At 29.9% G+C, this 12,053-nt stretch overlaps 6 protein-coding genes across 6 annotated transcripts; 1 reads left to right on the top strand and 5 right to left on the bottom strand.

Moving 5' to 3' along the window:
* Positions 1-328: 328 nt before the first annotated feature.
* BX663DRAFT_518315 (uncharacterized protein) lies at positions 329-562 on the bottom strand (the record flags this gene model as incomplete). The annotated part of the gene is made up of 1 exon (XM_051528859.1): positions 329-562. A coding segment is annotated over one exon (178 nt), but the record flags the coding sequence as incomplete, so codon positions are not given.
* Positions 563-1,733: 1,171 nt separating this feature from the next.
* On the bottom strand, positions 1,734-3,256 carry BX663DRAFT_518314 (fatty acid desaturase-domain-containing protein). The gene is made up of 3 exons (XM_051528858.1): positions 2,847-3,256; positions 2,647-2,763; positions 1,734-2,553 (listed from the first exon to the last, which is right to left on the bottom strand). The coding sequence occupies exons 1-3, from the start codon at positions 3,195-3,197 to the stop codon at positions 1,849-1,851; spliced, it is 1,173 nt and encodes a 390-aa protein (XP_051380323.1). The 5' UTR covers positions 3,198-3,256; the 3' UTR covers positions 1,734-1,848.
* A 1,275-nt stretch (positions 3,257-4,531) lies between these two features.
* BX663DRAFT_518311 (uncharacterized protein) lies at positions 4,532-4,986 on the top strand. The gene has a single exon (XM_051528857.1). The coding sequence runs from the start codon at positions 4,618-4,620 to the stop codon at positions 4,831-4,833; it is 216 nt and encodes a 71-aa protein (XP_051380322.1). The 5' UTR covers positions 4,532-4,617; the 3' UTR covers positions 4,834-4,986.
* On the bottom strand, positions 4,930-6,089 carry BX663DRAFT_518308 (uncharacterized protein). The gene is made up of 3 exons (XM_051528856.1): positions 5,706-6,089; positions 5,392-5,647; positions 4,930-5,312 (listed from the first exon to the last, which is right to left on the bottom strand). Exons 1-3 carry the CDS (start codon positions 5,724-5,726, stop codon positions 5,158-5,160), a joined length of 432 nt encoding a protein of 143 aa, XP_051380321.1. The 5' UTR covers positions 5,727-6,089; the 3' UTR covers positions 4,930-5,157.
* A 48-nt stretch (positions 6,090-6,137) lies between these two features.
* On the bottom strand, positions 6,138-8,447 carry BX663DRAFT_518305 (FAD binding domain-containing protein). The gene is made up of 5 exons (XM_051528855.1): positions 8,255-8,447; positions 7,953-8,148; positions 7,549-7,887; positions 7,131-7,482; positions 6,138-7,016 (listed from the first exon to the last, which is right to left on the bottom strand). The coding sequence occupies exons 1-5, from the start codon at positions 8,382-8,384 to the stop codon at positions 6,228-6,230; spliced, it is 1,806 nt and encodes a 601-aa protein (XP_051380320.1). The 5' UTR covers positions 8,385-8,447; the 3' UTR covers positions 6,138-6,227.
* Positions 8,448-9,287: 840 nt separating this feature from the next.
* Positions 9,288-10,572, bottom strand: BX663DRAFT_518303 (GTPase Ypt3). Its single transcript, XM_051528854.1, has 2 exons — positions 10,244-10,572; positions 9,288-10,088 (listed from the first exon to the last, which is right to left on the bottom strand). The coding sequence occupies exons 1-2, from the start codon at positions 10,480-10,482 to the stop codon at positions 9,677-9,679; spliced, it is 651 nt and encodes a 216-aa protein (XP_051380319.1). The 5' UTR covers positions 10,483-10,572; the 3' UTR covers positions 9,288-9,676.
* Between the last annotated feature and the right edge of the window lie 1,481 nt (positions 10,573-12,053).

The following is a 12,053-nucleotide window of genomic DNA, read 5'->3' as shown; positions in this document are numbered from 1 at the left end:
CCTATGAGCACATAATATCTTTGTTATATTGGATTGCCTAGGTCAGTTCAAATTATGCGAAAAAAAAAGCATCTAAAAGTCCTCTTACGGGGACAAAAGTTAAAAAGGTAAAGGGAAGGAAGAAGAGTAGGTGAGAAAGAAAGGGGGGAATAGTGCTAACAAGTTTAAAGGGACAATCAGTTGAGTCATTTCTTGCCTGGATCAAGAAGTGGGAGGGGGTAGTTTATCGTGCATTAAGTAATCCATTTCCTGTAAAATGATGCGCATAACTGACCAACGATAAAGCCAGGCAGAAACATCCTGAGAATTTCGGTACTTATGTTGAAGGAGATGATTTTAAAGAAAGGATAGGGGATCTGTTTATTGATCGTAGCAAGAATAAACGAGTGTGCATGTACAAGCATTCAATGGCGTGTGATCGACTAAAAATGTACATAAGGATGATATGGACAGGCCTTAGATATTCCTCCGGGTAGTTAACCAGGACGCCATCGAATAGTTCGACTACGCTCACTGTGTGTCATGGGTAACCAGAGTATCGGATCAATAATCAGATTGGGGGAATTAGTCACTGGTGCAGCAGAATGATCTGTTTTCTTTTAAAAAAAAGACGCTAACAAATAATCTTTTAAAGTTAAGCATCCCTTATTTAATCTTTTCTGCCTTTGTATTAATATATTTATTTAATAGATTTGATAGAATTATTTATGAAAGGTACTGTCACGAACCCAAGTCGTCTTCTGAATTTAATTTCCCTTCCCCCCATCTCTATTGGATTCCAATTACGCTTTGTAGACCCTAAGCTAGAATTTTCCCTTTGCTAAGAATCTCGCTGAAAGCATACTTCAAGAATCTTCCAGCAACGTCATGAAAAAAAAGTTATATAAAGACAACTACCTATTTATCTTAATAAAACCAGCTTATTCTTAATTTAAAACTCTATTCTTTTCTTTTTTTAATTATTATTAATCTCAAGCCAATAACAAGATGTACTCGAATTTACCAACATTTCATTCTTATTTCACTACATTTGTAGATGTGTCTGAAGTTTTAAATGATGTCTCTTTTTTTTTTCTCACTAGAATACATATGGTTACCATACTATATGCCCTCATTCAAATCTTACAAAAAAAAAAAAAAAGTGTGGTTCTGGCTGTTACTAACCTGATACTAGTTTGATATGAATGGCTTCTGGTAACTACTAATTCTTTAAAAGAAAATATTCTATTCTAAATGCCTTTTTTGAAGTATTATTGACATTGACTTATAAAGCTAGAAGTTACCGGATCTGCTACTGTATCTAGTGAAAATTATACACCAGAATGTTTAAATGGTATACTGAATAATTGAGATGAGAATGAGATAATTGCTATATTATGACGGAAAAAGACAAGGAGGTATGTGAAATCGACACTGAGTATTTTGTATATATATTTATCTGTGAAGGTTAACTAAGGGCATATAGATCAAAAATCATAAGTCCACATAATGAGTTTCTGTGGACACTCTAAAAGAAAATGAGAAATGCTTTTTTAGAACTACTGAGGCATAATGAGTAGGTACTGGAAGGATAACTGTTGGCTTGATATATCTACAGTCTTAGTATACCTATCCTATTCCAATCATTTCGTCCAAATAAAATTCGTAATCGTCTCCTAAAAAAAAAAAAAAAAAAAAAAAAAAAAAAAAAAAAAAAAAAAAAAATCAAAGCGTCTCAAACTCAACCGAAAATATTGAATGAAGAAATTTTTTTTTATATACATATTTATTTATTAGGTATGTTATATATATAAAAAAAAAAAAATAGGATGGAATCTGCTATACAAACATATAATATATTCAAATAATTTAATTCTTAAAAAAGACAACATCACCTTCATCTTCAACAAAGCGACAGGCCTTCCAACAATTCCATAAAGCAATAGGAATAGGTGTATTATCACAATGATAGTGTTTACCGAGTGCTTTCTTGATATGAGCAGTTGCTTCTTCAGCATGATAATGAGGCATAGTTGAAAAGAAATGATGAGCAACATGAGTATCAGAGATATGATGATGGAAATAATTCAAGATAAAACCATAAGAACGATCTACGGTCAAGGCAGCACCTCTCTGGAAATTCCAGATATTTTCACGATAATGAGGCAACTTGGGATCTGTGTGTTGCAAATAAGTAATCAAGACGAGCCAAAAGTTAACGTTCAAGTAAGGAATGAAATAATATTTAATGACAGCAAGAGGACCAAAGACATATCCACAGTAAACTAAAAGACTCATCATGGATAAGGTACCTAGAGTTGACGATATCACATCCCAGTATTGATTCTTGTCAAAGATAGCACAGTTAGGGTTAAAATGAGAGGCCCAACCAGGGTAGTTTTGACCAGAGACATTACAAAAGATATAAAGTGGCCAACCAAAGAGGAACATAAGAGCCATACGATAAAGAATAAACAAAGGTGCCTCTTCAAGTGCTTCATGAGGTCCATCTCCTTCAGTATCTTTTTCACGAGATGGTAAGCCTATCTTTGAGCGAGTCTTTGGAACAAAAACCTATTAAAAAGAAAAAAAAAAATAAAAAATAGTGAGAATTAAGATTTCTATATCCTCTACCCCGCCCTTTCCTTTAAAAAAAAATTCATTTACCTGATCTTTTGACATATGACCTGTAGCTTTATGATGTCTAGAATGGGAGAATCTCCAGGAATGATAAGGGACCAATAATAAAGTATGAAGAATATATCCAACAGTATTATTAATAAACTAAATAAGAGTAATTTTAATAACCTATCATTCATATTGTATATACATATAAATGTATATATATATATATTTATATGTATTACCTTTGAAGGACTAAAAGATTGATGTCCACATTCGTGACCAATGACCCAAACACCGGTACCAACAATACCCTGTGCAATCCAGTATAATGGCCATAATGTAATACGAGCATACACGTTAGGAATTGTATCAATATAAGAGGCCAAATAGGCTAAGGTTGCAATAATAACACCATCATGAAATACATAGGTAAATGATCTAAAAGTATCACGACGGAAACAGTGTGCTGGAATAGCCTCTCTAATCTCTTTGATGGTGAAGTCTGGGATCTCCCAGTTTCTTTCAATTGCCTCGTCAATATTGTATTGTTTTGTTGGTGTTTTAACACTGGCTACGTTTCTTTCTGTCGCCATAATGATTATTGACAGGCAAAGAGGTAAGGAAAACGAACGTTTAAAGAAAAAAAAAAAAAGGAGAAAAAGAAAGAAACATAAAATTTTAAATACTCGTTTTTAATTTTTTTTTTTTTTTTTTTTGTGTTAACAAAACTGAATTGGTTACTTGTTAGATTGATCTAACCGGGATACTGCTACCAATACTTGTGGAGTACTGAATTTGTAGGTCATTTAAATAAAACAATGATAACAATAGAAAGCAGTAAAAAAAGGGGGGAGCCCCAATTGTTGAATCAAAAATATAAATAACCAATAAAAAATAAGAGACTTACTTTATAACCTAAAATAAGACAGTTGATAATTAAAAATAAGCAACAAGACCAAAAAAAAAAAAAAAAAATTGAATTGAGCTAGAAATAAATCATTAATATACAATGATAAGGAAAATATATATATATATATTAAATATAAGATCAAGGTAGATCACTTTAATACAATAATAGCCTCACAAGTAGTTTGTATTAGAAGTCTGAAAACGTATTACTTTTGAATTCAATTCCGTTGTACCATTGAATGATATGCTTTGACTTTTATTATACAACTCCAATAAGGCTTTTTACTGATAAAATCACTTTGATATTTGTATTTTTTTGGTTACTTTTATTCAATTTTTTCTATTCGTTTAAAGACTATACTATAGTATCAAAAAAGGAGGAGGAATTTAAACTTTCAGCTTCACATCAAATGAATACAAATGTATAGTTTTTAGGCAGTCATTATATTTATGCTTTGTTTTTATGCGTATACTTTAACCTATTGAAAAAGAAAAAAAAAGGGGGAAAATAGCTATTGGACTGTTTTCTCAGATGCTTTCAAATATAAATATTATATATTGTAAATAGAATAGTTTAATGAACTGTCGTTTTATCTTTGTTAACTTGATAATATGAACTTTTTTATTACAGATTCTGTTACTTTTAAATTTAAACCAAGAGAAAATTTGATTGATAAAGTTTGGGATAATTGCTAGGGGGGGTGGGGCGATGTTCCTTATAGTCCCCCTATCCTGCGTATGATTGTTAGTGACGCACACATATTTTATTCATTGAATGTCATTAGCAATACTTTATCTAGCAGCAAAGAAATCTCTATAAAAACCATTCATATTTGTACTATTGCAGATGTAACAATTTGTATTTGGCTTTGACTTGTTAAATTATTCGACCCTTACATAGTCATCTTGATTCAAAAAAAAAAAAAAAATAAGCATGAATAAGACAACATGGATTTCTTTTGTATCTGTTAAAAGTCATCTCATTTCTGTCTTGCTTTTTTTTTTTTTTTTTTTTTTTTTTTTTTTTAAAGTGACTAAATAATTCAATAATCAGTGTCTCCGAATCAAATAATCCCTTTATATGGTCAACTCTAGATCAGTATTATGTTTCTTTCTATGGTCAGTCTTTGTGTCTGTCACGTTTGCAAGTTTTTCTTAAATAATAATAATGATAATAGAGCTTATTTTAATGTTATCTTCTTCTTGCTACTTGCTATATATGTATTTATGTTACTCTTTCTAATAGATGAAAGAAATATATTAAAATGTCCCTCCTGTAGTAGTTATCTTGCTCATTCTATCTTCGATAAATTGGTTTAAAATATGGACACAAAACAATAAAAATAAAGAAAAATAAAGACAGGTAAACTGCATACGCCCTTAAAGATATTATCATGTATTTGAAATATATACATATATATATATATATATATATTTTTGGAAAGATAAAGTCATATTCTACTTTTAATATACCTGCTGCTTTTTGATGGCCACAGGTATGAATTCATATGAAGTCAAATGTAGCTCAATAACAGTGTACTACATAATGATTGGATCAGCCAATGATGTTAATAGCTTATGATAATAATAATAATAAAACGGCATTTTCCCTTTTTGAAGGCGATATATTCGAGCTTCACATGTTTATTTACGTTTACTAGTTTGTCTTTTATTTCCTCGAGTTACAGTTGATGTAGTACTAGATGATCTTCCTGCTCTACGCCCACTACTTCTTAAGTTTGGTTCGGGTGTAGCTTCTGACTTTCTTGTACCCCTTGATGTTCTTCTTGCTGATTTATCTAAAATAATAATAAGAATAGAATAGAGTGGAGAGGGGGGGTTAAATAAGATATGAATATATCTTTAGGAAATACTCACTTTCATCTGGCTCAGGAGTAGAAGTCACTGAATCAGCAACAGAATTTGCTGGAGAAGAATCTCTTTTTGTTCGCGTGCGTTTAGCAGGAGGTAAGGTAGGTGATGTACTTTCTTCATGAACAGATGATATCGATTGGTCATCTTGTCTATGCTCGGATATTAATTGTTCATAATCTTCAAGTGGTAATGAAAATTCATGTATATTTCCCTTTTTTTTTTCTTGCTCTTCTACCTCTTGTTCTTCATCTTCTTCTTCCTAACACATTTGTTTAATTAACTCATTAGGACTGTTTTATTCTTTTTTCTCTTCTTACAAGTTCATCTAAAGCATCCATGCCATAAAATTCGCTTAACTTTTGACAAATATCTTTTATTGAACATGGTATTGGACTATGTTGATTAAATTGTTTTTGAATGCTAATGATTCGGAAATGTTTATGAATTCCTGATTATTATTTATGAGTGTTTACACAAATACAAAATATAATAAAGAAATAGTGTACCAACTGGTTTACAACGCGAAATGGCATTCAACAATGCTAATTCCATGTCTGCATCCCATTCTTTATCTTCTAAATTCGTTTGTTCCAGCGAATTTTCTTGTTTAATTGAAATAGTGTCTGTTGTATTTTGTGTTTCCATATCTTCTGCTATATTTATTTCGCTCATTTTTTTTTTTTCAGAAAATGAACAAAAAATAAAAAACAAAAAATAAAAATCTGAATAAAAGACAACAAAATAAGAGTCACAAATCAGGCCCTTTTTCTTCTCTTTTAAATAAAAAGGTGTTTTTTTTATTTATTTATTTATTGAATGCTGCATATATTCTATTCAAGTTATAATAAATCTGAAAAATAATGAATAATCTTGTTACTGATCATGATACCATCATTACTTCTTATAATACGGCCAATATAACCATCTGGTCTGACAAGAATAGCTTGCACCTTTTCATTTTCCAAATGATGATAACGAGAAGAATGTTGCTTTTGATAATAAAATCGATGACATTGTGTTTGATTTAGTTTATCAATGACGATTTTGTCCTTGTCTAGTAGAAGGCATTTTTCATAGGTAGAGATTTGATCTGCAGTACTTGTGGTGACAATGACGATATGCATAGGAGGTAGTAATAAGTCAGTTGTCTTATTATGAATTTCATTCAGTAGGGATGATATAATGTCATGAGTTGCTCTTAGATCAAGAGCAAAGACAAATAAGGTAAAGGAGAGCCAATTAGGTGAATCTTCTTTTAGATCATTATGAATATCAAAAAGACGTGTCTTTTTACCAGAGGCATAACCAAATACTTTAAAATTAGGGGCACGCATACCAGGTTGAACACAATAATTATCCGTTGTATCATCATTATCTTCTTCTGAATTAGAGATGAGCGTTACCTCATCTTTGCTGTTCTGTTCATAACTAATTCCATAACCAGCTGTAAATAATCGGTTCTTTTCAACTACTTCGCAATAATCGGCTGCTTGATGGCCTGCAGCAGCTTTAGCAGCCATTTTATCGATACTCAGTACAGTTTGTGCTACCGGCCATCTTTCACTGTGATACGTGGATAAATATTTACGATTTAGTTGACCTCTTTCAACCATACAAATCTTCCAAATCTAGATATGTATAAAAATAGATATAAATGTATATAAATATGTATAAATATATATGTATGCATATGTATGTATGTATGTATATACATGTTTAAATGACTAAATAAGTAAATTTACCAAATTAAATACATCTCCAAATCCTGTATTGACACCTTGACCAAGTGTAGGGCTCTGAGAATGAGCTGCATCACCACAAAGAAAGACACGTCTATCCTCTGAATCAATTCGAGAAGCATATCGTTGTCCAACAACATAAATAGACCAATATAAAATACCTAAGAATTCAATTCGATGTGGTAATAATGCTCTTTTGGCTTCTCTTTGGATATCTTCTAATTGAATCTTATTTCGATTATGTTGCTCTTTTCTTTGTTCATGTTCATTTTCATTAAAATGAACAAATATTCTTGTTAACCCATTTTCACGAGGAAACATACTGATTGTTTTAGCGAAATTACTCTGTACAATACTGTGTATATGTATATGCGTTAGTCACAATATCAATAATAATGATAATAATAACATACACACGTACCAAACTTCTTTTCGGCTAGCAAAATTAGTTCTTATTAAAGCATCAAGTACACCTGCATGTATTTCACTCGTTTCACCTTCATTAGTAATACCAAGTTGTTGACGTATATCACTATGTGCACCATCACATCCTAATACATATTTGCATCTCACTTCCTCAGTTCCTCCTTTGCCTTCTTCAAGATTTAAAACAGTAGCTTTGATTGGATATTCACTGTCTTTGTTTTCATCACGATCCATATGAACGACAGTTGTAGGTCTTTCTACTTGAATATCATATTGCGATAATTTACTTTGAAGACTTGATTCAGTAATATGTTGACCCACACATAGCAAATAGCTATATGAACCCCCCAAAAAAAATAATCAATATGTATATATATAACTCATCATTCGCTAACTTACTTGTGTTTTGATTCGATTTCTTCAGGTACAAAAGGGATTTCCTTTTGTAACTTGCCATTCATATAAGAAGATAGCTTCTCAACTTTAACACCTGTCTTTAATAATTCAGTTTCTAAATTAGCTCTTTCTAAAAGTTCGAGGGTACGACCATGAATCCAATCACCACGACCCCAATGATTAGGTTCATATTCAATATCTAAAATAAATAGGTATATATATATATATATATATGGTATACACATATATTTATATAATTTATGAATTGGAAGGAATATACTTTCTGAAGATTAAGTTCAACTTACCGAGAATACGAACTGTAAATCCTGCTTGAACAATTAAATTTCCTGCTAACAATCCAACAGGACCTCCACCAACTATGAGGAAATCCACTTTTGAAGGTGGAGTAGGTATAGAAGAATCTGACATAACCATTTATCTAATTCTTTCTCTTTTTTTTTTAAATCGAGTATAAATGAAAATAAAAAAGAAGAGAAAGGTTAGTTTTGGAGGACTTTTTTTTTTTCCTTTTAGGTTTAAGTTTAGAGGTTTTTTTTTTTTTTTTTTTTTTTTTTTTTTCTGGTGGGGTTAAACTTTGCTCAGGGGCACAGACGGGTCTGTTAAAAAAAAAAAAAAAAAAAAAAAAAAAAAAAAAAAGCATTGATAAAAATTGTGGCATGATATTTATTGAAATTCAGATTTATTAATGGAGTCAAAAATATATAGCCACATTGGTCACTCAATCAAGAAAAAAAAATTATTACCTTCCTTTGCTCTTTAATTAGTCGTTATGTATTTAATTTAGTTATAATACAAAAATAGTCTGTTTATAATCAAGAATATATGAGCATTGATTTACTTTAGCAATAACAATTGAACATAAAAGATTATTTTTACATATGCAAATACACTGCATACAGGGTTTCCTTTTATCAAGTCCAAATAACTTTATTTTTTTTTCGTAAAGTTTGTTACAGTATGTTCAATTTGTAAATAGATACACTAAATATAAAGAAAAACGGATATAAAATTAAAATAAAAAGTCAAGTTTACTACCTTCAAAAAAAAAAGTAGTATCTATTTTACTCTACAAAAAACAACAACAACAGTTTTGTTTTCTTCATGATAGTCTTGTTCTATTTATAACACTACTGGACTCACTAATTAGAGTACGAATTCAGTCTATCATGATGACTTTGCTTTTCACACACACACCCAATTTTAATTGACTTTTTTTTTTTTTTTTTTTTTTTTTTTTTTTTTTTTTTTGTAGAACATTTTTGATAATAAATGAGTGATTCGCTTGCTGATGCTGAAAAAAAAAAAAAAAAGCTAGGGGTTTCTTTCCTCAAGTCATCATTTTAGTATGAGTGAATATTGTTAGATGTATAAAATTCCTATTCTTCAAGTATAACGAGCACATTAACTGATATCTATTTGGTCCATTTTATGGGCAACAATGATTGTTTACATTCTAATTAGTTTAATAACTCTCAAGTTAAATTCTTCTTGAAATAAATAAATATGAGGAGTAGTAAGTAGTGTCATTGATCTTTTTTATTTATGAATCTGCTTAGAATATATATGCGTAGTCTACATTATGAATGATAAAGAACTGGGTACCAAAGTAGTTTAATATAATCATTATTAGAATGAAAGAGTTAAGGTTAGGAATGGGTATTATTATTAAAAAAGAGTCATTTAATTTAATTTAATTTTCTTTTGTGTTAACATGCACATTGATTTGGGTGTTTGGAATCAGTATTTAGCGGAGGATTTAAATCGATTGCTTGTCCACGCATAATTTCAGCTCGCTTATCATCCATTGTTGCAATTTTACCGGATAATTTATCAAATACATTATTCACTACAGAGTCAAATGCAAGTTCTACATTTGTACTTTCCAAAGCACTTGTTTCCATAAATAAAAGTCCATGTTCTTTTGCATAATTCATGGCTTCTTCCTGTGTTACTGTACGCTTGTCTTGAAGATCCGATTTATTTCCAATAAGCATAATAACGCTGTCAGGATGTGCTTCATTCATTTTAAATTCATTTAACCATCGACTTATATTATCATATGACTCCCTTTTTGTAATATCATAAACGAGACAAGCACCCACTGAACCACGATAATATCTATATGACATATATTACCTACCTTACCTAACAAAACAAAACAAAGCAAAAAAAAAAAAAAAAAAAAAAAAAAAAAAAAAAAAAGGACGCCCATATACCTATCGTTTGTCTCTTCTCCTCCTTCTTTTTTTTTATTTTATTATCATTATTATTACCTTTTTGTAATGGATCTATATCGCTCTTGTCCTGCAGTATCCCATATTTGTACACGAATTTTTTTACCTTTTATCATCATATGCTTTATTGTTAAATCCAAGCCAATCGTACTTTTCGAACCAAAATCAAATGTATCATGAACATATCGACCCAGTAAATTTGTTTTACCTACACCTGAATCACCAACAACTACTAATTTAAAAACATAATCATATGAATTCTCATCTTCTACTGTCATCTTGTAAAACTAGAGTAACAACAACAACAACAACAAAAAATAAAATAAAATAATAATAAAAAAAAGAAGGTAGAAAATAATGAATTTTTGTTAAAAAAAAAATAATAATAAATAAAGTTTAGTGTAGTGCATCATACATTAGAAAGATTTTCCTTTCCCCAAAAAAAAAAAAAAAAAAAAAAAAAAAATAATGATAACAAAAATACTTACGGAGGAGGACGTCACACGTGTTATTGCCTATAATTTGTTCTATTTACATTAACAAATTATTATAATTTAAGAGGAATAAAAGATACTTTAAACTAAACCGTGTAATAACAGCTTTTAGTTATTAAAAACGGGCTAGTTTCATACACACATACACACATATATATATAAATGTGTATATGTATTTATTGCCCTTATTTATGATAAAATCTTGGTATAAACATTTTCATGTGTTTTGGCAACAACACATGATCTTCATTTTACTAAAAACAATTTTCCATATTAGTAAGTAGATCCAGAATTGCTCTTTTTTTTTTTTGCCTAGTGTTATAACATCCATATTACCTATCTTGCTATATACCCACATACTTTATGTCATTTACTTTAGAATAACACGTTAATTTTAATAAAAAGAAAGGACGGTAGTAGTTGTGTTGTAATTATAGCTGAAACATAATAATTCTTTTTTTTTTTTTTTTGCTCTCCTGTAATAGAAAACGTGTATTGCTTTTTGAAGCTCCTCCTTATGGTAATTATTGTATAGAATATTCAACATTTTCAATTAAATCTGTTTCCTTTTTCTTTTTTTTTTTCTTTAGAAATAATGGATGTTTAAAAAACAATATTCACAAGTTACAGGTTAACAACACAATGATCATCAAAGATTCTTGATAAACCAGAGATTTTAAAGGATTTTGACTGCAGAGCTTGCTCAGCATAAATATCATGTGATTTTTTTTTATTTGAAGCATTTATTTAATCTTTATCAGCAATGCAGTGTATCTTTGATATTTAATAGAATTATCACTTATAGAAGTGAAAGATTTCAAAAATTGGTTTTTTTTTTTAAGATCATTTATATAACAAATTTTCAAAGAAATTGGTCAAGCTGCCAAAAAAAAAAAAAAAAAAAAAAAACGTAACAATAACAAAAAAAAGCGGGAAAAAAAAACTTGAAGTGGAAACAACTTGCCTGAATTTTGATTCTTTCAATAATGGTGTCTTTATCAACGAAGCAAGATTTTAATATGCATGTCAAAAGGACTTTTGGTCGCTCTTTTCGCAACACAGCTTCAAGGATGACTGTAACTACATAAAAGAGGTATTTTATATAACAATACTTGGTGCCATGTATGAAAAGTAAATAGTCAAACTTATTTTGCGAAAACCTACGCCTGTAGTCTCTAAGAAGAAAATAAAGTATACTTTTTTCATACTAGTACTGAAGGGAATGGTCGAGTAAGGCACTCATATAAATCACTAATTTCTATTTTTTAAGCAGCATCATTGAAGTTCTTGACAAGTAGCATATGAATATATATTGCATGGATTTATAGATCTCTTGAGGCCTAAGCATTCATTTC

The sequence above is a fragment of the Cokeromyces recurvatus genome (genome assembly GCF_025118155.1).
Source record: "Cokeromyces recurvatus strain NRRL 2243 chromosome Unknown BX663scaffold_24, whole genome shotgun sequence".
Taxonomy (NCBI): Eukaryota; Fungi; Mucoromycota; class Mucoromycetes; order Mucorales; family Mucoraceae; genus Cokeromyces; species Cokeromyces recurvatus.
The sequence above is the reverse complement of the archived record's forward strand: the minus strand, read 5'-3'. Positions and strand labels throughout refer to the sequence as shown.